The sequence below is a fragment of the Crotalus tigris genome, unplaced genomic scaffold, assembly GCF_016545835.1.
Source record: "Crotalus tigris isolate CLP2741 ecotype Arizona unplaced genomic scaffold, ASM1654583v1 scf7180000017741.1442986301:2390832, whole genome shotgun sequence".
Classification (NCBI taxonomy): domain Eukaryota; kingdom Metazoa; phylum Chordata; class Lepidosauria; order Squamata; family Viperidae; genus Crotalus; species Crotalus tigris.
The window spans coordinates 2,119,561-2,146,157 of NW_024096608.1; the positions used below are offsets into that span (position 1 = coordinate 2,119,561).

Below are 26,597 nucleotides of genomic sequence, written 5' to 3' on the forward strand. Positions count from 1 at the left end.
TTAATCTATTAATTAATCCTTGGGGTTGTCCGCCTTTCTAAATTTGGTAATAAACCTAGTAGCTCAACACATGAATAAGAAAACCCACACATGAATGAACAAGCATTAAAATGCTATGAAAAAGTGTGTAATATTGGAGAAACTGCACTGGGGTGGCTTAATATTAAAGGAAACTGTTTATTACATTCACTTGTTCTGTATTTTGGAAATATGGAACCCAACTTTGACAAGTTCCACTCCCAGATTTCCCCAGCCAGTTCAGCTGGGAATGGCAGTCCACACGTCTTAAAGTTGTCAAGGTTGGGCACCCCTGTTTTTAAAACAATCTTTAAGTTTTTAAAACCATCTAATTTTCACATGAAAGTTTCAGAGAACGGACTTAGAATAGACCTATCCCAAGTGGAATTTGGCTTGTTTTTGTAACCTTTATGGCAAGAACACTGGTTTTGCAACAAAGGTCATCTGAATAAATGAGTTTCTGAGCTTTGGGGAAATTGTTTGGTGTTTTTAATCTTAATTCCCACCTGATAGGGGAGTGTGTGCTATTATGATCTAGGAATTGTGTTTTCTTAGCTCATCTCGAAATATTCACTTTTTGATCCAAATAAATACATTCTGTAAGATAAGGAGGGGGAAAAAAACCCTGCACGTCCCTCCCTTTTCACACTATTTATTTATCCAAGGAATTTCTTTGAAGATAAAATGGAAGGACGTTTTTTTCCCCCTCGTGGTTTCCTTGGGTGGTCTCTCAAGGAGCAGAGGGTGTAACCCAAACGTGCCTCCTTCACTTGGAAATCATCTCTTTTTTCCCCCCAGTAGAATGACCTCAGTTGTTATATATGTTTTCTTTTTCAATTTAAGGCTTTAATTATAGTAAAAATCAGGTAGTGTTTTTCCTTGGGATAAAGACACAGCACCATTTTACGTTTCCACCCTTAAGAAAACTGTTGGAATGAAGTTTCTCCCCCTTCTTTCCTTTTCCTATATTTTATTTTATACTAAGCTGGAGTCCTCAGCTTCGACAATAAATCACATTTTTTTTCAAAAAAAGTTAAGCTGGCCCATAAAAGACTAGTAACTGTTCCCTGAAATGCAACTTGGCTTATATAGACCAACCTGAATTACATTAGACTGTGCCCAACCAGTTAGGAACACAGTGTTGTGATTCTTTCAGGTCAACACAATTCTTTCTGTTTCATTCTCAGTTTCCACAAATCCTTCTTATCTTTCTGGTTTTGGGGTGACGACTCTGGGGAGTTACCTGTAGTCTCTGCAGATTTCTTGCCAAGATTTTTTTTCCAAGTAGGGGAACTTGTTCTTCTTCTTCCTAGAGCTGAGAGAGAGAGAGACTGGCTCAAAAGTGAAAATATGTGTATAATAATGTATAATAATAATAATATGAATTATTCTTAGTAAGAAGTAGAGTATGAAGGAAGAAAAATGTAAATAAGAAACAACGGGGCAATAAGAACAAATATTCTAAAGAAGAATAAGGGGGAGAAATGTAAATAATAGAAGATTACCATTACGTAATCGCTGTTTTAAAAAAAGGGAGGAGTATATACGGTGTATGTATGTGTGTTATGTTTTGTTTTGTTGGTTTAAAAATAATATATATATAAAAGAGAGAGGGACTGGCTCAAGGTCACCTAGGTGGCCGTGCCTTAAAAGCAGGACTAAAACCCAAGGTCTCCTTGTTTCTAGCTAGGAGCCTTTAACCACTACACCAGAGATGGTCTCTTCAGCAATGAGCAATAACATTTTGGAGACAAATGACATAATGATGCATTGAAATATAGTCTGGTATGTTTGGATGTATTTATTTATGATATTTAGAGATTGCCCATCTGTTACATAGAGTGACTCAATGTCCAGTTTTGTCCAGAGCACATGTCTATCCAAAAGTGCTTTTCCAAAAGGCAACTGGATTTTTTTGTTTTTTTTTTTCTTTGAAAATGTTTCCCTTCTCATCTTCTTTAGCTTCTTTAGCTTCTTTAGTTCTTCTCTCATCTTGGATGAGAAGCGAAACATTTTCAAAGAATAAAAACCAAGAAAGTCCAGTTGCCTTTTGAAAAAAGCGCCTTTGGGGCCGTCCAGAGCACATGTTATCTGGCCCCGTTAATCAAATCTTTTCTAATTAATAAACAATCTGTTGAAATGCTCGGGAGTCGTGAATCAGGCACACATTGAATCTGCCGCATTTAAACGCCACCAAGGCCTTTCCTTAATTGCTCTAATCGTCTGGTTTTCGGATTTTTAATTTCTGCCTGCCTTCCCTTACAATATTTCTGTTCAGTTCGCTTTCCAAAGCATATGTTTCTGCACTGTGCTGATTCCTGCTCATGAAATATGGGTTCTTGGCTGGAGTTTGGCTCAGAGCAATATCGTTTTATGGCAGTGGCTGTGGTTTAATTAAAATGTCAAAGGGGGATGTGGCGGGACTGGGGAGAAAGCAGCCATCATCGGAAATAACATGATAAATGGATTTAAACCCCACATCAGGTGTTATTCCTTCCCCCCTGTAAGCACAGCTGGAGCCCAAAAATCTAAAATATTCAAAAATATTTTTAATGGGACTCGTTTACTCTCGAACGTTATTGGAAGCCTGAATTGGCAGGGAGCTAATCAAAATGTAGCATTTTAATTAGGGGTAATCTAATCAGCTTTCACTGCTCTAGCAGGGAGACGTATTTTTCTGTCTTTCTGGTTTTTCAGTCCGTGGAATCATCGAAGGAATTTTCTTTAGTCTTTTTACCCTTTTCTCGCACAAATGTAAATACACACCCAGTCTCTCCTACACTCAGCCTAAAGCTGTTATAAATATTTCCAGGTATTAATATCAGTTAACTTGACCCATGCTTGACCTTTGTATTCTGAGCATTGACTTTGGTGCTCAATCCTATGGGCTAATAATTAGAATTAGTATAGGTGCTATTGATATTTTGTAAATGGATATAAACGTTCATCCCTCATGGCAGCCATTTGGTGGATTTACTGAACAAAAGCTGAGGGTAAACAATTGAAAAACTAGCCACAACTGAGACCCCTTTAAGAACCCAACATGTTCTAATCCTCAGTCAAACTTTATTTTTACTTTATTGCTACTTAGGGAGTTAAGGCATAGTCCTATAGTTAGCTATGTAATAGTCAGATTTCTTATTTTTTAAATTCAAATCCTGCCTGTAAGAAGAAGATCAAAGCTTCAATCAGAAATCTCCCCCAAATTAGCAGAGATAGTTAACAGATAGCTCGTTAATCTTTCCTGATTTTATCTTGTCTCATTTCACCTATTTGCCAAAGAGTGTAAGATATAACCCAGGAAATGGCGAGGATGGTAGGCATTGCAAATTTGCCCAATATCAAGTTCTCTTTTTATACCGTGAGCTTCACTTTTATGATGATGTTGTTGTTGTTTGTAAACTTCGTCAGTCACTTTCAAACATCTGTCAAAAAATAAAAAAAAGAAGAAGGGAACTTAATGCAAAATGAAAGCATGAAACTAGCTTTAGCCATTTACAGGAACAGTAAAACCCAGTGGGGAAAAAGTCTTATTTGAAACATCTGGAAGACATTTATCAAGCACTGGAATAGCTTATCCGTGGAATCTATAATTTGAGTCCATGTGTTTGTCAGGGTTTTGAATGATTGTATCATTTGATCATTGACACTGCCTAATATATATATTGTAAGAATAAGTAAATAAAGTAGAAAAGAAAAAAATTGCCATAACTGGCAAAACAAAAAAGTCTTCTTGGTTAACAATGGAGCTTTAATTCCATTTCCCCCAATCCTTGTAGAAAATCTAGGAATCAACAGCCAACATGGCCAAGAGAATTCTGGGAACCGTAGTTCCAGTACACCTAGAGGGCCAGCTTTTTAGGGAAGCCTGTTTTATGTATCCTGCATGAATATTCTGAAATATAATTTCTTGAAGCAGAAAATATATGGATTTAAAACAATTGGCATCTCCCCAAAAAACATGCCCAAAATTTCTAATAGTTTCCTTGCCATAAATACAAGCTGTTGTACTATTGTTCCCTGTAGAGTTTGTGGTATAAAACAAGGTAAAACCAGCCCAAAATTTGGAATAGGTTGATAAGCGAAGTCTCTTTCAATCCTCCTTTGCAATCTGTCCCCGTACATTGCTATCTTTCTTACCTCTAGAAATATCACATTTTAATCATTTGGTTTATCTTCAGATTGTAAAGGAAACCTGCACGGCTTTGTCTGATTCTGAAGATCCCTACTGTGAATCCCATGTTTGTGTGGCTTCTGCGTCAGTGTGAAACTGTTGTATTTCAGACAATCACAGGCCAAAATAATCTCCCCAGAATCCCCTAGATAGCAGTAGAATTTGAAAATACCCCACTATATCTGCCTATTTTGTAGCAACTACAAAATGTGTCTGTATCTTTTTTGTGCGTTGAATTGTTAAAAGATCATGACGGGCTCTCCAAACTATGCAGAACAACAACAATATGCAGAGCTGCGTGAGGTCGAATGGTTACATAAAGAAAATCCCCATCCTGGGAAAAATATAATTCATGCAGAGTTGCTTAGCCTGATTGATTGCCCTCAAGAGGAAAGAGACAGCCCATAACTGGGTTAAGAAATGTAGGAGGCCCCAGCAATGAAATCTAAGTGGGGTGGAGCTTCAGTGCGAGAACGATCCTCAAATGTTGGAAAGGCCAACCTCAATGAACTTGGATGACAGCTGATTGGAGAAGGGTGTGCTAGACACTGACAGCCCCCCACCCCCCAGATAAGAGATGAAGTCTTCCAAGTCAGCTGGTCTCCAGACTCTGTCCTAGGTCCTGAAAGTCAGCCCTTTGTGGGAAGAGACAGATATCTCTTTTTCATTTATAAGGATATGTCTAGATTTTTTTCCCACTTCCAAAAGACAGTGAGGATGCAGAAAACCCAAAGGTGGCGTTTAATTAAAAAAAAAAAAATCCCAGACAAAATAAAACCTTTCGTTGTCATTCTGTATCCCAGAAGGAATCAGCCTGCCTGATTTCTTGCTAACAAGAATTGCAGTTTGCAAGTAAACAAGAAATGGAATATCAGAACTCTTGAATACCAGATCTTTGAAGTCCTGTTAAGATTATCCCTTTAAATTTTCCTGGTAATAGGAACACCCATCCTTTGCAGAAAAGAGGAAAAAAAGAAGGAACACATTCAGAAAAGCTGGTGTCACCTGTAATTTCTGCTGAAAAACAGACGTGGGATCTTGCTTCTTAAGATAGAATGTGCTAGGTCAGGCAGATAATTTACTGTTGATTAAAATCTGCATCAAACTAGATCCGAAAGCAAGATAAAAGAAAGTATGGAAAAAGTATATCGCCTTTGGGTTTCCATCACTGAAAAATGGCCAAGCCATCCTTAAATTATTCAGTTTCTTCTTGAAATGTTGAAGTCAAGAATTTCTTGCAGAAAGAGAGGTCTTCACTAAAAGTCTTAAAAGCTGAGCAGAATTGCCCAAGACTAAACCTTCATCCAGATGTTAATCTCTTTGTTGTTCTGGCTTGTCTTGATTCCAAACTTTTTCTACATGAGCCTCTGAGAAAATCATTTTTCTTTTAGCAACTTGGGTGTTGTGAGAAACACACACGTTTTTGTTACCTTGCGGCAATGTGGGAAAACTTCCTTGAGGAATTCTGTCTGGTGATAAATTTAACTTGGTGGAGATTGTTCTGAATCCTGTTTAGCCTTGTCAACCTGCACCTTTAGGTTCCATTAAAAGCAATTGGTGGGGATAGTCACATGGGGGATGGGGAAAAAATTGGGGGAAAGCCCAATTTGAAGAACATGTTAGCTTTTGTAGACTTCCAAAACTGTAAATTCAAGTGCTGTGTATAACATGGTAAGGGTTACCTTGGATACAGGCATAAATAATATAGAAAATTCTCAGCAAAGGAATTGTGTTGTGTGAAAGTTAGGTGAATTTAATGGTTTTTCTCTTCCTTTTGCTAGACTTCTGCTTCTCACAAGAGGAACTGAGATCAGAATGGGTCAGATCCATATGTTTGTTGGCAAAATTTACCTGTTACGTTAGCTTGATTTTCATTCTCATGGTTGAAAAATGATATTTGCCTTCCTGGACAATGGAAACAGTTAAAAACTGGTGGGTTGGTCCTTAATCCTTTGCAAAAATAAGAAAAGAGAAAACCTGCTATTGATCAATTCTGGTATATTATTTCCCAAGTGTTGTGCTTTTTTTTTTTTTATAAATCAATCCTAAAAACCAAAAACAAAAAGATCCGTTGAGTCAAACCTCTAAGTTTGCATTTTCACCGAGCCATTATTTAAAAGGAAGGAGGTGAAATGCCCACCCCATAACGATGTCCCAGCCTTAATTTCTTGGAGAAACTGTTCTGAATCTCAGCCTGTTTTCTTTTTTAAATAGTCTTTGGATTCATTATTCCAGCAATGTTTCCTTTGTTAATTAAAACAAGGGTCATTTTGAACATTTGTTCTGGCATCTGAGTCATGACTTTAATTTGCAGCAGTTGTGCAGAGCCTGTGCTGTTCTCTCTTGATTTCCTGGTTGTGTCTGTCATGATTCATGGTGCCCATACTTGACACAACTTAATTGTGGTTAGGTTATTAAGTACATGTCATAAGATAGCTTACAATTCATACGCTTCTAGTTTTGGACCTGCTTTAACCCTATGTCAATGTGCATTTCAGTATGGGTGGCGGGGAGCACGTCTGTACTTTTGGCTGTGCTTGGTCTCCCCCCCCCTTTTTTTATGAAGTATTCAGAAGCTCAAATTTGAGTTCAGGATTATAAGAAGTAAGATTTCAGGAAGGGAAATATCCAACCTGTAAGAGATTCAGCTGGCTAAAGATGAAACCTCAAGTCAGGAAAATATTCTCTAGGAATATTCTAACTGGATTAGAATTCCATTGTTCATTAATAGGCGATATCAAAATGCAGAATAAAACACAAAATGTTAATAAAACTATATGTAAAAAAGGAAGAAAAGAAGCAGACTAAATGATCAATTTCTTCTCCAAAGCACCTGAAGCCAGGAGAAGAAGCAAATGGGAGGAAATTGATCAGAGGAGACCCAGTCTGGAACTAAGGAGGAATTTTCTGACAGGGAGAATGGTTAAACATTGATAATTTGCCTCTTGAACTCATTGCTGATGGTCTTCAAAAAAAAAAAAAAGACTGGACATCCATTTGTCCTTGATGGTATAAGGACTCCTGCTTTGGGTAGGTGGGGGCTTGAACTAGAAGACCTTCACGGTCCTTTCCAGCGCTAGGAGTCTATGAAAAGAACAAAATAAGGAATGAAAATCATGTTTCTGTGTCACCCCAAAATATCCCCCCAACCTACTATACGTCCTCATTTCTCAGCCAGAGAGACTTACTTTTGAAATTTGCTGCTTCTTAATTCACCAAAGAACCCCTGATGTGAAAACCCATTCATTTTGTTACATTTTCAGCCATGATTTTAACCACTTACATTCCCCTGAGTTCAAAGTTTAGATTTCAATACCCATACCTTAGCTTCATTTGGATTTAACTCAGCAAAGGGCAGAAAATGCTAGATTTTGGAATAAACCTGAGCTAATTCCTGGATTTGATGAATAAATAGCAAAAGTCCTGTAGGTGGTGCCTTAATATATCGGTAATATAAAACCAATATTTGTTTTCTTCGGGGTCCTTGCACTATATGGGGAGCACCAGCTGTGTAAAGTATAATCTTGATTTCAATCAATCCGCAGAAATTCAGCCTAATGCTTCACTTGGCTGTTATTTGCAGTTCTGTATTCCTGCTATAATGAGATTTCAGAAGACCAGCATTTCTCACATAAATGGATAATAAACTAAACTAGAAATTAAATATTATTCTTTGTGGCATATTCATCAAAATAGATGGCAGCTATTTTGCATTATGGATGCAAAACGGAATGGATACATATAGAGAAATAATTCTAGATGGCAACCTTGTAGGTGCTCTCCCTGGCTTGCTGATTTTTGCTGCAATAGTCTAAATAGGGCTGGTTGTCCTTATTTGTGAACTAGAAAGAAATACCTTTTGAGTAGGTCACACTGGAATTCTGATGCAGTCCAGGGGGATGTTGCCAACAGCAGATGTGAAAGTATGCATAATTCTTAATTTTAATAGGCAATGAAATTATGGATTTATTTGATCTCTGTTATGTGCATTGGCCTCCTCTTTGTTTTGCTTACATTCTATCTAAGATTGAGGCTGTTCAGAAAATTAGCAGAGGAAATAAAATATAAATGAGTGTAAGGAATATAGAGATGGGTCCCTGATTTAACTTTTTGTGGGCCCCAACACCACCTCTGGCTTTAATGGCTATACATTGTAAACTGGAAGCATGCTCGTTGTGGAATTCTGGGGGTTGATTCCACGCACCTTAAAGCATGCTGGCTGGGGAATTCTGGGAATTGAAACATGCTGGCTGGGGAAGTCTGGGACCTGAACTCCATGCACTTTAAAGCATGCTGGCTGGGAAATTCTGGGAATTGAAGTCCAAACATTTAAAAGTTGCCTAGGTTGAAAAACATTGGACTGGATACTCTACCTAGCAATTATAGAAATTTGGTGCCAATCCATTGGGAATGCCCTCAATTAGAAAAGACTGATACATAGCAATATTTCTATATTGGCTGAGCTGTGTCCTCCTCACCACTGGAACTGCCTTGCTTAAAATGGTTGGCCATACAATAGTGGCAGTGTCTGCACATCTGTCTCTGACTTTGGGGTCCCCTCTAGGATGTGCAACTTCAAACAGCCCCCCATCTTCAGACCAAATGTTCCCTCCAGACGATTCATCTCCAAATGGACCGGAGATCTTAGCCTCCATAATGAGTTTAGATGGGGATTTCATCTAAGCTGGAGACACATGGAAAGAATAAACCATCTAACATAAATAAATAAGCTGGATCAAAACAGCTGTCCACTCCCAAATGCCCTCGTGCTGTTGAGTGGTAGAGATAGAGGCATAATTACTTCCAGTCAATGGCAATAGTCAGAAGTTGTAAGTTTGCAAATTGGAAGGATTACAACAATCCATGGAGCAGAAAGGTGGGAGAAAAAACAAATCACCTGGAAGAATGAAAAGGGCGTTCTTAGGATTTGTGAGGGTTCCCCCCCCCACCTCGTGGGAAATGTTCAGGAATTCGTCTTGAACGGAAGAGATCTTAAATCTCTACTGGGCTCTTGGATCCAAGAAAGCATCTCCATGTATGAATCTTCTTTCAAAAAGCGTGAGTGTTGGCTAACTTTGGATTTCCCAAAGTACAGTAAAGTGGAACGTGATGGGCTTGCAGTGGAAAATTCCATATGGTGTCCACTCAGGGTACTTTTGCCTCAGACAATGATTCACATGGAAATTCGGCAGCAGTGATGAATTCTTTGTTATATGGATCTGAAATGGTGCAAGTCAGGATTTTTTCCAGTGTATTAAAATATTTTTTTGTTTTTAAAAAAAGCCATTTTGCTCCATTTTATGACTTTTCTTGCCAAAGTTATTAAGTGAGTTGCTGCAGTGGTTAACTTAGTAATACGGTTGTTAAGTGAATCTGTTGACTTTGCTTGTCAGAAGGTCACAAAAGGGGACCACAGTGACCCCAGGACGTTGCTACCGTCATAAATGTGAGCCAGTTGCCAAGTCTCCGAATTTTGATCACATGACTGTTGGGATATTGTTACGGTCATAAGTCAAATTTTTCAGTCCTGTTGTAACTTCAAACAGTCACTAAATGAACTGTTGTAAATTGAGGACTACCTATATCGACCCTAATGCCATCTGGGATTGCCAATTTTCTAAACCGATTTAGATGTGAGAAAGGCATTGTCTGATACCTACTTTTTTTTTCATTTTTCATTTTTTCTCCTAGTTAACTTAGGACACGACTTCATACAGTGGATTACATTTATATTTATATATGCTTCAATCTCCCTGACCATCTCTAAATTTGAGGGTTATAATAATAATAATAGTAGTAGTAAAGTTGGAAGGGACCTTGATAAATTTTATGTTTTTTATTTTATAAGGGATGCCAATTCTACACTCGCATACCAGTTGGCAAAATATCCACATCAAGTCATACAACTACTCAAAACTTTTTAATTAGATAAGTTGTTTTGTTGTCTTATTATTGTTTTTTCCCCCTGATCATGAATTGCAGTATCAAACTATTTCTCTTTCCCTATTATAAAAACTGGTTAAACACCATAATAAAAGATATTCGATTCGATCTGAATTTATATGCCAGCACTATGGAAATTTATAGGGAGGAACAAAATTGTCTAAATCAAATTATGTAATTGGAGAGAGGGTGTGGGTAGCCATAATTTTTGGCTCATCTTACAATCTCATTTTTAAAATATAATTATTGATTTCATTCTACTCAATGGAATGTAATCTGAGTCCAAAGTAAGAGAATTTATTCCAATAATGTGGAGATAATTTTTCATCAGAGGGATAAGAAAGCAATTTGGATTGATTTTTTTAAAATAATGGTATAGAGTTAGAAAAGGGGGAGAAGGTAAAACATTAGATGTAAAGAAATACTTAAAATGTATAGTACTGTTCTGTTAAAAGGAAAGATTTATGTTTATGTATTTTAAGTTTGTTTGGGTGTATGGTGTATGGTGAAAAATAATAAAAAAAAATATAAAAAAAAGAAATATCAACTCCTGTGTTGTAGGATATTGATAGGAGAGAGGGAAGGTCCTCACAAAAGCAGAGAGCAGATAAAGTATTTATAAGCTTATGTAGCATCTATTTCTTGCTCTGGACTACCTTATAGGGCTGATGTTGGTTATCAAAGGAGTACATTTGGACCTTCAAGCTACGGACAAGGACTGGAGCAGACAAAGCCAAATTACTTGCTGTATCAATTGCTTTTTCAAAACAAGCAAGGTTCAAGTCAGTTTCCATCCATTTTTACTCCTGTTTTACCCTTCTTACTTCCAGGAAAGTCCACTGGTGAGATGGGTAGCAAGTGGGCCAAATTTGACAACCGCCCCAGGAAATTACAACATCCAAGCCGAATAGTCAGGAAAGTGTCTTGCAAGAAAGAAATTTCCTGCATAGAATGAAGTTTTCAGGCCTTTTATAAAGTTTGGATGATTGTGGACCAATTTTCAATCAAGACGAGTTTGTTCTTTTCTAGAGAGATTCCAGACTCTGAGCTGGCCACTGTTATCCTCTCTTGGTCTAGAGGCAACCTTGGCTCTTTTATGACTCGTGGACTTCAACTCCCAGAATTCCTGAGCCAGCCAAGCTGGCTCAGGAATTCTGGGAATTTAAGTCCACGAGTCATAAAAGAGCCAAGGTTGCCTACTCCTGGTCTAGAACAGTGGTTCTCAACCTTTTTAATGCCGCGACCCCCAACCGGTCGTAAATCGAGGACTACTCAACTGGTGCAGCACCGTTTGCAGAATGGGACTTTTGGCGGGCTCAGCAGGGCAGAGACAGCCTGGACAATTCCTATTGGCTTTTGAAAGCCAATAGAATTAGACTCTATTCAAGAGAGTCTATTCTTTTGGCTTTCAAAAGCCAATAGAATAAAAGGGAGTAGCACAGCTAAGGAAAAGGGGAAAAAAAATGGCACACTGCGTTGTTTGGCGACCCCCATGAAATGGTCGTTCGACCCCAAATGGGGTCCCGACCCACAGGTTGAGAACCACTGGTCTAGAGGTTTATACATTCTTTTTAAAAATATACCATTTATTTCTTCATGTAGATTTTTTTTATCTTTAAAAAAAAACAGTCGTTTTTCACATTTTTAGTTTTCATCCAATTATTGTGCTCTGCCCTGAGTCCCTTTTGGTGAGATGGGTGGCTGTACAAATTTGGCTAGTGTGTGTGTGTGTGTGTGTGTGTGTGTGTGTGTGTGTGTGTGTGTGTGTGTTTTCTGAGGTTTTCACGGATGTTTGTATGTAGGTCTTTAGTTATTCGGGTTTTCTCCCGCGTAAAATTGGAAGTGTCTTGGCGACGTTTCGACGAAGTCCCATCCCATTCCTCATCTTCAGGCTGGTGCTTTCAGCTTCGCGCTTCTAGGAGCAGTGTGTGATCGTAGCTGTATATATGTGTATATATGTGTATTTCGTTTCAATACATGCCCCGAAGGTGCCCCCAGGCGCTTTCAGACCCAGCCATGCCTGCCCGCAGTTAGCAAATAACACCCTGGCACCGTTCCTAGTAGAAGAAGAAGGAGGGGGTGGGAAATTCTTTGCCATAGTTTCTAAAAAAGAAAAAACATTCATAAATTGGAACAGATGGGGGGATTTGTCATTGCCCATGTACTTCTTCTCCCTCCCCTCCTTTGCTTCACACTAATGACACACACGCACACACATACAACTCCTCCCCCCCTCCCCCGCGGGGCTGCCGTGAAACCCCCGCCCCCCGAATCGGAAGACGTTAGTCCACGAAAAGATCAATTGACTGCTTGTCTTCGGAGCGGAGCTGCTGAGCGCGGAAGCCCCGCGCCGTTAGCAAGAGGGGGCGCGCCCGGGAGAAACAGGGCTGGTGTGGAGGAACTCGCCCCCAGGAGATCCAGAAATGTAGAGTTTGGAGACTTTGGAGACCCCCACCACGTCTGCTAGCGCGTCACCTTCCCAGGGGAGGGGGGGGAGCCCCGAAAAGGAAACAGATTTGGCTTTGAAGGGAGTTAAAAGTGTGGGGCGATGATGCCTACCAGCTACCTGCTCTTGGGGATGCTCTGCTTCCAAGCCGCGACGTCAGCGACCCCCAAAGACAAGGTAAGCCGGACGGGTCAAAAGTCTCTTGCCTTCCTCAGCCTGACGCCCCCGCCTTACCTTTTCACCTGTGGGAAAGGCGCACCTGTCCGCGCAGGAAGACACGCACGGAGACACCCCCGTGGAGCGCTGGCTGAGCTCAAGGACGCTACGGAAGAGGGAGGCGAGTTTGCAGAAGTGATTGCCACTTTGGCCCCTGGCACAAAAGTGAGATTCTGCTCCAACCGCACCGGCACGCGTGAGGGTTTTAGTGGAGTTTGGGCAGGGGTGCGCGCGGGCGTGTGATGGTCCTCTCTGCCGTTATCCTGTTATCTCTTCTCTCTGTCTTCTGATAGTTGCAGGATAAGTCGTGTTGATCAGTGTCTTATTTTTTTTTCCCCTCCGGGAAAAAAGTTTTTAGACTTTTCCAGTTTTGTTTTGTTTTGTTTTTTCTCATGCAAGCACCCGGGTTTTTTTTGACTAGCCCAGAGATAGAAAATTGCTCCTTAATGCTCCATAATAAAGGACTCGCGGTTGTAACGAAGTGAGCGTCCGAAGTAAGATGGTGCGTTCAATGCCCAAAGCATCTTTCCTTGGCAGCAAGGCTGCGGGAATTGGGGGGAGGGGGCTTTGGGGGGGATGTCGGGGCTTGTTTTTCCCCGTTGATTGGCAAATCAAAAGAATTCAGGTTGGAAGAAAGAAAAAAGGAAGGAAGGAAGGAAGGAAGGAAGGAAGGAAGGAAGGAAGGAAGGAAGGAAGGAAGGAAGGAACTCTTCCCTCCAGAAGTTGTGGGTGCTCCTTCATTGGAGGTTTCCAAGGTGAGATTGGCAGCCATTTGTCTGGAATAGTACAAGGTCTCCTGCTCAAACAATGGGTTGAACTAGATCCTTCCAAGGTCCCTTCCAATCCGGCTATTCTATGTGAATTCTTGGGGTCACACAGACCAGAAATGCAGTAAGGGATGCAGCAATGCTCTTCGGAAGACTGCTGTGTGAATTGAGGTCTGTTTTTAACCACAGTAGCAGAAAAGCTGAATTCACAAGAGGAAAAAAAAAGATATTTTTTCCCTTCTTCTCAAGGTATGCTTTGGGTTAGGCTGGCCAGAAGTTTTCCAGGATGTTTATTGAGCTTCCTGGAGCTTCCTTTTCTGCTGCTGCAGCAAGCCAAGCCCCCCTCCCTCTCCCTCTCCCCCCCTCTCTCTCTGCACCTCCAAGCATTTGGCTGGATGCTGCGAGATCATTTTCACTTCCAGAGCCACACAGCAGTCTGCATCTTCACGAGAGGCAGATTAATCCATTTGGCTAACTCAGTCAAGGAAGGTATTCTGCACTGGGAAGGAGGCTGGGCCCTGGGGGATTAAAGCCGTGTCTGAATTCATTTTCAAAGTGTCAGGGAAGATCGCTCCTGGACCGCTTCTGCCAGTTGCTAAAATTCCTTTAACTTTTGGAGCTCCAGGAAACAGCAGGAAAGATGGGAGTTTTGTCCCAAACCTTTGTCCTTGTAGCTTAGCTTTCCTTGGAAAAGCTTCTCCAACATTTACAGAATACAAAATAACAGGGTTGGGAAGGACCTTGGAGGTCTTCTAGTCCAGCCCACTGCTTGAGCAGGAGACCCTACACCAGTGGTTCTCAACCTGTGGGTCGGGACCCCATTTGGGGTCGAACGACCATTTCACGGGGGTCGCCAAACAACGCAGTCCGCCATTTTTTCCCCCCTTTTCCTTAGCTGTGCTACTCCCTTTTATTCTATTGGCTTTTGAAAGCCAATAGAATAGACTCTCTTGAATAGAGTCTAATTCTATTGGCTTTCAAAAGCCAATAGGAATTGTCCAGGCTGTCTCTGCCCTGCTGAGCCCGCCAAAAGTCCCATTCTGCAAACGGTGCTGCACCAGTTGAGTAGTCCTCGACTTACGACCGGTTGAGTAGTCCTCGACTTACGACCGGTTGGGGGTGGCGGCATTAAAAAGGTTGAGAACCACTGCCCTACACCATTCCAGACAAGCGGCTGCCCAATCTCTCCTTAAACACCTTCAGTGATGGAGCGCCCACAACTTCTGGAGGCAAAGCTGTTGCACCCATTAATTGTTCTCCCTGAGAGGAAATTTCTCCTTAGTTCTACGATGGATCTCTTTTATCAAAGAAAGATCCAACGCAGAATTAAAATGTTCAAGGGGCCATTTCTCCAGCCCTTTCTGGAAATGTCCTGAACGTTTGGCATGCCAACTATTTGCTCTACTGCTGCAGTCTGACTCTTCCCTGGACAGGATAACAGACCTTGGAGGTCCTGCTCAAACAAGGAGACCCTATCCTCACCTTCTCCGGCCTTGGGAGACTGTCGTGGTTTGCCACGAGGCTAGTTCTGACAATACATCAGGTAAAATCGTTCTGTACCCTTCTCCAAGGAATTGACTTGGGCACGTGGAGATACAGGATCCTGGGATCTGTACGCTTCGTTATGAAAAGGGAAATGTGACCACTCTCAGCTGGGTGGGTGGGGGAGAAATATACCTCAATCCAGTGCATTGAGCAATTAAAAGCAGCTCTGTTTATACTCAGGCCTCTGAATTCCTTTGAAATTCACGATACCTTCCAATTTGTGGTTTGAAATGTCTCAGTTTCTTTCATTTTTGGCACCGGAGACTCTTTTGGCACAGAGGTTACACTGTGGTCTTGCTTTCATAAGCTGTTTTGTAAAGAGGCAGTTTCTTTTGCTGATTTCTGTGCTTTAGTTACCTCTCTAGGTTGTTCGGCTGGTTGGGAACACATCCTAAAAAAGGAACTTAAAAAAAAAAAATGGCTAAGACCAAATAAGTTTGCTGATAGACTTGATGTCTCAGTCCCTTACTTTTTTCTTAGAGTCAAGAACCCTCCAACTTTTTGGTATTTGAATTGTAGCCTTCTGTAACCCATATTTGGCCCAGGCTAACAATGTATTGTGCTATGTCTTCTACAAATAATAGGTTTGAAGCTGCATTTATGTTCTCACATGCTGTTCATGCATGCACCGTTTCCTACAGTGACTTAGCAGCATTGACCTAAAAGAGTAGATCAGCTCCTCAGCTTTACTACCTGAGACCTTTCAACTCAAGGTAGCAACCATATCTTTAATGCCTGTCCCGCCAGATTAATTACATTGGCCTGGATGCAGCACCATACTCTAGATGTATGGTGTGTCAAACTGCCGCCTGCAGGCCGGATGCATCCTAGCAAAACCGCACCCACCCCATTGCCGGCAATGGAAAAAAAGTTGTGATACGTCACAACACGTCATGTGACGTTGCAAGTTTGACACCCCTGCTCTAGATCCTAATCTTCTCTTTCATGGATGTGCTGGGTCTTGTAGGACCACCCACACATTCTCAGAAAATAGACTATGGGAGAGGCCATCTTCAATGCTGAGCTCCCTTCCCCCATTCCTCAGTGTCTCCATTCCTCAGAATTCAGCCAAGGAAAGCTGAGCTGGTGGACCTCATCCTTAGAGAGGTGGGCTGGAGATCTCACTTCAACTTGTAGCAAATTGGTCTTTTCTAACTAGCCACTCCAGCCAAACGCCTATTTTGTGAATGATCAAGTTTCCTGCCATTGGCCGTTCCCGTGACATGTTGTCAAAGCATTTGTTTCTTTTTCCCTTGGGAATTCAGTGTCTTAAAATCCACGAATGGAACCCACAGATCCGTGAATGGAGTGACACCCATCCCACGCTTTTTTCAATGGAAACATTCTTTTGGTGGGATGAGTGGAGATCAGCTTATGTTTAGCGTGTTGTAAAATGAAAGGAAAAGTGAATCAAACAGACGGGGAGTTTTAAAAATGTTGTGATTTTCCTTCGTCCTTGAAGGCAAGGTTTTTAAACTCTGTTTTGGCCAACCTCAACTCACTTCTTTCTTAGCTTTGACTAGGAACAGATGTGATCAAAGTCTTCTGGGTGTTTTCAAGCTGATGAAGCGGCTGTATGTGAAAGTGAAACATATTGGAAACACCCTAAAAAGCCATCCTGCGCATTTTCAATGTGAGATTGGGAAGCTTATATCTTTATGGCATTAAGCTGGGAAACCATGATGGTCCAAACAACATTCCCAGGAATACCACAACCATATGTTCAGAAATTATTCCATGGAAAGTACACTATAAGCCAGGGTTTCCCAACCTTGGCAACTTTAAGACCTGTGGACTTCAACTCCTTGTTGGCTGGGGAATTCTGGGAGTTGGTCTACAAGTATTAAAGTTCCCGAAGTTGGAAAACCGTGATCTAAGCTGAGGTCATTTTCATCACTATGGCATTGGGTTGACAAGAAATGGCCAGTAACTAACCCTTTGGATGAAGTTCCTCCAGTCCACTTTTTCTGTTTCAATGTGTGATCTTGTAGTCCAGTGTCAGTTTGCAAGGAAGCTGTATCTTCCATTGTGTACTTCCCTTGCAAGTGGAACCAAAACTTTTGCTGCCCAAGGAGGCAGCCACACCACCATAATTTTAAAGTCCTTATCCTTCAAAGCAGCTAAGGACAGACTCATGATCATCTTGCCTATCACCCATCTTCAAATCCTCTGAGATAACCAATACTTCCTCCAGCTTCCCAACCAAAGAAGGCTGAGACGGTCATTCAGATGGCGTCCTACCCCAGATCATACCCCAAATATTATCTTGATAGGGATAGGAAATAAATTAAATAATTGGAGTTCCTAACTGGTGATTCGTAGCAGTTTTTCTTATGGGAGCAATAATTTCCATGCATTTTTCTGGAGTTTTCCTTTCCCTCTTGTCCCAGGATATCAGTTTGAAGATCAATAATATTTCAACACTGTTGTTAGGTTCTGACGTGCAATCCAAAGTGGAACAATTTAACTCAAATGAAGTCCAATCCAATCTTTATTACGGTCATACAGTAGAGTAGCATACAAACAATTTAAGGTTCTCAGCCTTTGAGAGAAAGAGATGGAAAGAAATTAAAGAGGGCAATTTAAATCCTTTCCTTTTTTCTTTACATATAGACACACATACACACACACACACAGAATGAAACACAGATTTTTTTTTTTAAATGTAAAAAACACTGACTCTGGTATTCTTGGAAGTGTGAAACTTTAGCATAATATGAAACACATGAAAATCAGCATTCAGGATTCTTTCAAAAACCTGTTGGCGACGTTTCAGCCAAATTCAGTGAATTTAGATTAAACTCTTCAATACACACCCAGATTCTCTATTTTTCTTAAATAGAGTTACATTCAAACTATTTAAGCCAAATTTGCATGACCGAAGACAAGGGATGGAGATGGTACATTTATTTATTTATTTATTTATTTATTTATTTATTTATTTATTTATGAGACTTATATACCACTTTAAGTGCAAGCACTCTCTAAGCGGTGTACACCAGTAAGCAATGTATATATATATTTACATTGCCCCCAACAATCTGGGTCCTCATTTTACCTACCTCGGAAGGATGGAAGGCTGAGTCAACCTTGAGCCGGTGAGATTTGAACCGCTGACCTGCTGAACACAGTCAGCTAAAGTGGCCTGCAGTACTGCACTCCAACTGCTGCGCCACCTCGGCTCTTCCTGTACATCTCCCCAAATTCATAAGCTTGATCCAGTTGACCAAGGAGAAAGTATTTCATGAATGTTTCTCCTAACATTGTTCCTTAATTTGGGAATAAGTTCTCTGGAGCTCAGTATAATGTAATTCAAATGAAATATGTATAAACAACCACACAATAAGATTTGTCCCAGATTGGGACAAATCCAGATGATATGGCTAACCACACTTGAATTGGCCAAGTCTGATAGTCTACCTTCAACTGTCTTGGGATGTTCATTCTTAATACTTAAAGAGGGCAAAAGAATGGAGAGATCTACAACTACTATGGTTTTGCAGAGTTTGGTTAATTTGGGAATATTCATAGATTCATTGGCCAGGATTCCTGGAAAGATGGGCAACCGTGATGGATGGGTGGATGGATGGATGGTTTGATGGGGGAGGGAGGGAGGGAGGGAGAGAGAGAGAAAGAGAGAGAGAGAGAGAGAGAGAGAGAGAGAGAGAAAGAAAGAAAGAAAGAAAGAAAGAAAGAAAGAAAGAAAGAAAGAAACAGCTTCTCTATGAGTTCCCATTTTGTAAAGAAACTGAGCATGCCCTCTAGAATACTAAGACAGGATCCTTGTCAAGCGAAGGGCAATTTGTCATCAATGTCTGCTTGATTTGATTTAAGTGTTTCAGCTTATTGGCACTTTGTAGAGGAAAAAGTCCTCATATATTCATCATTCATGACAACTGAAGCCTCAGAGAAGGATGATTCATAACAAAGATTTGTGGTGGATGGATAAGTGTTTGTGTGGGGGAGAGGGAGAATTACCTTTGCAGACATTTGCTGATGGTCAAGTGATTTTTCAATGGACACTCTAGAAAAACTTTTTAAAAATATTGTTTATAGCCTCTTTTCGACAGATAGAAAGTTGCATTTCTTAAAAACCTCCTCTACTGAAGAGTAGACTGGGAAGCTTAAATAAACTCACCCCAAATAAAATAATCAAAATTCCAGAGCAAAATGTTGTCAGACAAACCACAGAGACATGTCCAACTTGACTCAGAGGAGGGTTTATAGACATAAAATAACAATGAAGCAACCTTTGAGTTTTGTACAATAGTTTATTGGTACTGTTATTTGATATTGATAGATTATGTACCAGTAAGTTGTTTTGACTCCTTGTGACTAGCTAGATAAATAGACAGACAGACAGACAGACAGATAATAGATAAAGGATAGATAGATGATAAAACCAAAATCATGGCATCCGGCCCTCTCAATTCCTGGCAAGTAGATGGGGAAGAAATGGAGGTAGTGACAGATTTTATTTTTCTGGGCTTAAATATCACCTCAGATGGGGACTGCAGCCAAGAAATTAAAAGACGCTTGCTCCTGGGGAGGAAAGCTATGGCAAATCTAGACAGCATTCTAAAAAGCAGAGACATCACCCTGCCAACAAAAGTGCGTATAGTCCAGGAAGAGCCTAATGCTGGGAAAGATTGAGGGCAATAGAAGAAGGGGACGACAGAGAATGAGATGGCTGGATGGAGTCACTGAAGCAGTAGGTGTGAATTTAAATGGACTCCAGAAGATGGTGGAGGACAGGAGGACCTGGAGGAGCGTTGTCCATGGGGTCGCGATGGGTTGGACGCGACTTCGCAATTAACAACAACAACAGATAGATGATAAAGATAGATAAATAGATAGATGATAGATAGACAGACAGACAGACAGACAATTTATCTGATAGACTAGTGCAAAAAGTGAGAGAAAGTAATTCTCAAATGGGATATACAGCACTAAATTATTAAATTGTTGCCCTCTTTCCCCCTTTGTCCATCATGGGGGAAATTAATGCTGTCCCCCTAAAAGGAAGCAACCAAGGAACTTTTATTTCATTTCTTTTTGCAAGCCATGGACGTCTTTGGTCTATTTTCTCCTACTCTTCCTGAAATGGAGGGGAAGGCAAAAAAAAAAAAAAAAGCAGAGCAGAGCAAAAGCTCCATAAATTTAAACTGCAAACCCGATGAATTTATAGCCATCCTTCTCTAATTCTTAAGGCTCTGTTGTGGTTGTTCCTTTTTGTCCCAATCTGTGCTGGAGAAAATTGAGTTTAATTTGTTGCTTTTTGTTTTGCCAAGTTATTATGGGCATCTGGTGCAGCTGAAAGGAGGAAATGACTCAAGTTTTGAACATGGTCCCCCTTCTTCCATTAGTGTGGGTAGATCTTGGACTTTCTGCCTCCTTTCCCACAAGTTATTTATTAAGTGGTTGTGAAATGCAAGGCCAGGAGGCCACCCCATTCCATCTGAAGAAAGCCATGGATCTGATACATGCTCAAGAAGATTGGATCATCCGTTTGGTTTGCATTTCCAAGGGCCAGTAATTGTATTTTGAAATACCTCTTTGACCATTTTCCAAAGCTCTTCAACATATTATTTATGTGGGACATTTGCATTCTACTTTTCCTTTAAGTGGTTCCAGACAGTGCGCCTGGATCCATTCCTTACTTTCTCAAGAGCCTGGTGGGAAATTGGGTATCAGAGGCATTTGTGAATATGATGGCTTCACTCTTGCTGGGAAGAATGAATCAGGAGACTTAAAAGTTATTTACAAATGGGTCAAAAACAAGAGTAAGAGCAGAGCAAGCTTCTTTGGACGTCCTGTTCCATAGCTGAAGAAATGCTGGCCAGCATAAATGTCTCCTTATTAGCCAATTATCTTTCTTCACTTAGAAGCAGTTGGGCCTCCAAAGAGGAATTGAACTCAAGGTAGAGGTGGACCGTTGACGTTAGACTCCAATGGCAGAACAGAAGCTAAGATGTTATGGCTTCACACCAGAAGATGCTTTCTCCACCTGCTTCCAAACCCCTTGTTGGACATGCTTTTAGAGAGATTCTGTAGGAGGACTAGGCTGGGCCTGAGGGAGGAGTCAAACATGCCATAAGCCTCGAGACCCTTTGCGCCCACAAGAGATCTAAGTCCAGCCCACCTTGAAGATTAATGTCAAGCATGAGAAAATCAGGAAATCCAGACAGTTCAAATGAATAAGAAGGTTTACTGCAAGCTTATGCTGTTTACAAGAATCTGAACTACTAACAGTCAAAGCAAATTGGCAGCAGATAAGAGTTAACGGAATTCAAGGTGGGCTGGACTTAAATCTCTTGTGGGCACAAAGGGAGTCTATGGAGATTCTCAGTCATCCAGGTCCTGGTTGCCCCAAAGGTACGTTTTTTCAAAAGGCAAGTGGACTTTCTCTCTCTCTCTCTCTCTCTCTCTCTCTCTCTCTCTCTCTCTCTCTCTCTCTCCTCCCTCCCTCCCTCCCTCCCTCCCCCTCTCTCTTTTCCTCCTTGAAGATGTTTTTCTTCTCATCCAAGAAGATGCTTCTTAGATGAGAAGTGAAATGTCTTCCAGAGAAGGTCCTGTTGCCATTTGAAAAAAAAAAAACACCTTTGGGACATTCATGCTGAAGAACACAGTTACCTGGGGGTAGGAGAGAAAATACTATTTTTTTTTTGTAAAAAGTTTTTATTTTCAATTTTACAATACATTACATTCATAAAAATACTTCAGATAAAAAATAAAACAAATTGATACACACAACTTTCGGTATTGCTCACCCATTTCCCCCCAAACCGCATCCACCCTCTAACCTCTTTCCCTCTTCTTCCTCTTCCTCACTCTCCCCTTCTCCTCAACCTTCCTACTTCCTTCTCCCCTTCTTCTATCTTCTCGCTCTGGATGCGGTCCAGGGGAAATGCCCAAGCAATTCCTCTCTCCAAATTAAAACATCAATATTATATACAATAAAACTATTTCTACTTATCTGAGCTACTTAAACTTCAACCCATCCTCCCCCCCCTCCTCCCCCCCCCCCGAATTCCCAGAGCCAAGTACAGGGTTATACAAACATATTAAACATAATCTATTTAAGTTTACTAATTATACAATAACCAAAATCATACTAACCCTTAACTCTCTTCAAACTTTAACATCATAAGTTTATAAACAAATTCATTACTCATAAAATAAGTGAAACTTTGTAGTTCCATACTTCTTCTGAACATATTCTATCCATCTTCTCCATACATTAAAATATCACTCTTGTGAATGGTCCTTTAAATAAGCAGAAATTTTAGCCATGGACGTTCCACCGAGATTTGAACTGCTTATTGCTGGATTCAAAGTCCAGAGTGCTAACCATTACACCATGGAACCGAGAAAATACTATTAATAATGCTTTGCATGTTTCCTCCTCCTGACATTGGGAGCACTGCTACTCTTTTATCAAATAGAAGAAGATAACAGCAGCCTCAGAACCTCCTCAGCCTATAAAATGTTTGCTGTACAGATATTGTTCATTGTGCTTATCTGCTGTTACAAGATTTGACATCTGTCCTCCAAAATGCATTATGGTTCAAAGACGGTGCCCCACCTAATTGTCCTTGAATCCCTGCCAAATGCTCTAGCATCATGGAAGAGAGCACTTGGATCAACACAACGGCATTGCAAATCTAGCTGGAGCGAGTTTATTGGCAACGCCAAGACTTCCCACGTTAGTTAACGTGCATGTGTGTGTGTGTCAGGAGGCTCAGTTCAAGAGATCAAGTCACGTTGGAATTCTGTCATTCCTGCCTCCCAGGGTATTGTGACGATTAGAAATAGGACTTTTCCTTATCAATAATAATAATAAAAAAGCAAATCTCACCAAGCCACAGGAAGGCTTACCCAGCAGGTAGAGTCAACCTCAAACAAGCCACAGGAGAGCTGAGTGTGTTCTGGAATGGGAACAAAGGCTTTCATGGTTAGCTACAACTGATAATCAAATATAGGTTTCATATCCTGATGCAACACAAATATTTCAGGAAGCTGAAGGTCTCCCAACTGGCTTTGGACAGGCCTTTTGGGTTTTGAGACTTTGTTTCTTCTGAGCGTTTGCAACCAGGGTGAAAGTAAAAAGGGCCTTGAGTCTCCCTTATCTGGCCTTATGGTGGAACAAGCTTTTGGTTCCTCTTAAAGCTTCTCAGCTTTTCTTCTTTATTCCAAAAAAAAGAAGAAGGAGGAGAAGGAGGAGGAGGAAGAAGAAGAAGGAGGAGGAGGAGGAGGAGGAAGAGGAAGAAGAAGAAGAAGAAGAGAAGAAGAAGAAGAAGAAGAAGAAGAAGAAGAAGAAGAAGAAGAAGAAGAAGAAGAAGAAGAAGAAGAAGAAGAAGAAGAAGAAGAAGAAGAAGAAGGTGTCATGTGTCTGACTAATGAACCACTTCAAAGAATTTTCAGGCATGGTTTAACCCCAAAAACCCTTTATTAGCAGAGACGTGTCAGCACGGCATGATGGATGCCAAATTCTGAATTTCCCTTCCCTTTGCACATAACATTCCAGGCATTTCCCGTCCCCTATTTTGGGGTCATAATTCACATCTTCCAGTTAACATGGAGGGCAAAGATTCACTTCCATTCTGTTTCCCGGGCTTTTCCCTCCTCCCTCCTCTGCTCTGCATTAACTCTCAAAATACCAGGCAGTTTTGCATATTTTGTCAAAGCAAGAATATACAGTATTTGCAGTGTTGACAGAAGGAGGAGGAGGAGAAGAAGAAGAAGGAAGAGGAAGAGGAAGAGGAAGAAGAAGGAGGAGGAGGAAGAGGAGGAAGAAGGAAGAAGGAAGAAGGAAGAGGAAGGAGGAAGGAGGAAGGAGGAAGGAGGAAGAGGAAGAAGAAGAAGAAGAAGAAGAAGATGAAGAAGAAGAAGAAGAAGAAGAAGAAGAAGAAGAAGAAGAAGAAGAAGAAGAAGGAAGAAGAAGAAGAAGAAGAAGAAGAAGAAGAAGAAGAAGAAGAAGAAGAAGAAGAAGAAGAAGAAGAAGAAGAAGAAGAAGAAGAAGAAACAACAGAAGAAGAAGAAACAACAACAACAGCCCTTGCCTGACATCTGGGCTCCAAATGTGGCCTGGCCATTTTTCTGCTTGGTCTTTCATTCCTGCTGGTTGAGAAAGAGCAATCAACTCCAGATAAGTGGGGGAGGGAGGGAGGGGGGAATCTGGGTCCTTCACACCTTAAAGAATCTTTTTCCTCCTTTCCTGCTCTTCTTTATGTTGCCAATGAGCACCCCTCTTGTCTTCCTGGAAATATTGCTGGACAAATTTGAAAACACTTTTTTTTTCTGTTTCTGTGGTGTTGAAAGATGGTTGGTTTGTTCAGGACATTCTCCTTTAACAAAAGACACTGGAGACACCATCTTCTCTTTTCTATCTTCTCTATCTCCTCCTCCTCCTTTGCCTTCTCTCCTTCTCTTACTCCATCTGCTCTTCCTCCTCCTTCTTTTTCTTTTCTCCTCTTTCTCCATGTACTTTTATTTCCTTCCTTCCTTCCTTCCTTCCTTCCTTCCTTCCTTCCTTCCTTCCTTCCTTCCTCCCTCCCTCCCTCCCTCCCTCCTCCTCCCCTTCCTTCCTTCCTCTCTACCACCTTCACCTTCTCCTCCATCTTCTCCTCCATCTTTTTCCCCCTCCTCTTTAACAATGAGCCGAGGTGGCGCAGCAGTTAGAGTGCAGTACTGCAGGCCACTTTAGCTGACTGTGTTCAGCAGGTCAGCGGTTCAGATCTCACCGGCTCAAGGTTGACTCAGCCTTCCATCCTTCCGGGGTAGGTCAAATGAGGACCCAGATTGTTGGGGGCAATGTAAATATATATACATTGCTTACTGGTGTACACCGCTTAGAGAGTGCTTGCACTTAAAGCGGTATATAAGTCTCATTAATTAATTAATTAATTAATCAATGGAACAACCTGCCTCCAGAAGTGGTGAATGCTCCAACACTGGAAGTTTTTAAGAAGAGACTGGACAGCCATTTGTCTGAAATGGTGTAGGGTTCCCTGCCTGAGCAGGGGGTTGGACTAGATGACCCCCAAGGTCCCTTCCAACTTTATTATTATTAATTATTATTATTAATAATTATTATTATTGCTTTTCCTTCCTTCCTTCTTTCCTTTCTTCCTCCTTCCCTCTCTCCCTCCTTCCTTCCTTCCTCCCTCCCTCCTCCTCCTCCTCCCCTTCCCTCCTTCCTTCCTTCCTTCCTTCCTTCCTTCCTTCCTTCCTTCCTTCCTTCCTTCCTTCCTTCCTTCCTTCTTCTCTACCACCTTCACCTTCTCCTCCACCTTTCTTCCCATCCTCCATCTCCTTCCTTCCTTCCTTCCTTCCTTCCTTCCTTCCTTCCTTCCTTCCTTCCTTCCTTCTCTTCCACTATCTCCTCCTCCTTTTTCTCCTCCTCCTCGTCCTCCTGCTTTTTCTTTTCTCCTTTTGTTTCTCCAGCTTCCTGTTCCCTCCTTCTCTTCTTCCTTCTCCACAATCCCAGATTGTGCTGCTATTTTTTGAAAAAAATATATTCTATTTTGGGCAAAGAGTTATTGTGTGTGTGAGAGAGAGGGCGGAGGATGGGGGGGGAGAGACGAGAAAGTGGTGGTTTCCCCCCCCAAAAACCACAGCTATACAGGTGCTTCCAGAGAGAATATCCACATTGTCATGTTGTGGAGAATTTCATAGGAAGAAAGACCAGATCAAGATGACAAATGCAGTGGTGTGGTGTTTGTTGCATGGGTGTACCCTGGTGAAATTCTGCAAGGTGGTGGGGATGCCAAAAGGGCAGGACTTGCATTGTGATGCTGCCCCTGTCATCTCACAGATTGTATCTATTTTTCTTATGTTTTGTCTTGTGTTGTTCTCCTTTCTTGACTTCTCACACTTGTAAATCCCACCTGGCAGCTTTGCATGGAGGTTTTATTGCTCTTATTGTATTTTGGTCTGCTTTTATGTGCGATTTTTATTGTTGTAGCTAGTTCACTGGTTACTGACCATAAATAAATGCAATTTCAGTCTTGCAGATTTGGTCCCTTGCCTGTAGCTACCCATCAGCTGAGCTGACCACACCTGACTTGGAGGGCTCAGTTTGGAGAGAGGACAGGTCTCTCCATCCCCATTTATTTTCCTTTTCCACATTCTGAGACATTCACCAAGGATCTGGGGAGAGATTTCATTCCTCTTCATTGATTTGAGCAGCCCCAGCTTTTGATTGGTGGCAGGAGGGAAATTTTTCGGCTTTAGGACAGCGATTACACTGCTGTGCAAAAACATCAGACCTGCCAGGAAGGTACAATATGAATTTCTAACCACTGATTCTAGCTATTTTATTACCAATGGAAGCAAGGATCTTCCCAAAGGACAGTGTAAAAAAAATAAAATCTAGAGATTACAAATGGTGTGAGTTTTGGGGAAAAAGTATGGATAAAGTATCAATCGGCATGCATTCACAACAGTTGCAGCATCCCGGGGTCCTGTTATCACCATTTGATCCCCA

General features: G+C 41.2%; 1 protein-coding gene across 5 annotated transcripts in view; it reads left to right on the top strand.

Annotated features, from left to right (window-relative positions):
• The window catches only part of THSD4 (thrombospondin type 1 domain containing 4), a 133,985-nt gene that overhangs the window by 65,155 nt on the left and 42,233 nt on the right, over positions 1 to 26,597 (top strand). The window contains exon 1 of one of the 5 annotated variants that reach the window (XM_039340170.1): positions 12,441 to 12,758. The exons of the other annotated variants lie outside the window; for them this stretch is intronic. Coding sequence (XP_039196104.1) covers positions 12,684 to 12,758 — 75 coding nt within the window. The 5' untranslated portion in view covers positions 12,441 to 12,683. Of the gene's footprint in view, positions 1 to 12,440; positions 12,759 to 26,597 lie in introns of those variants that run through there. 5 annotated transcript variants of the gene reach the window in all.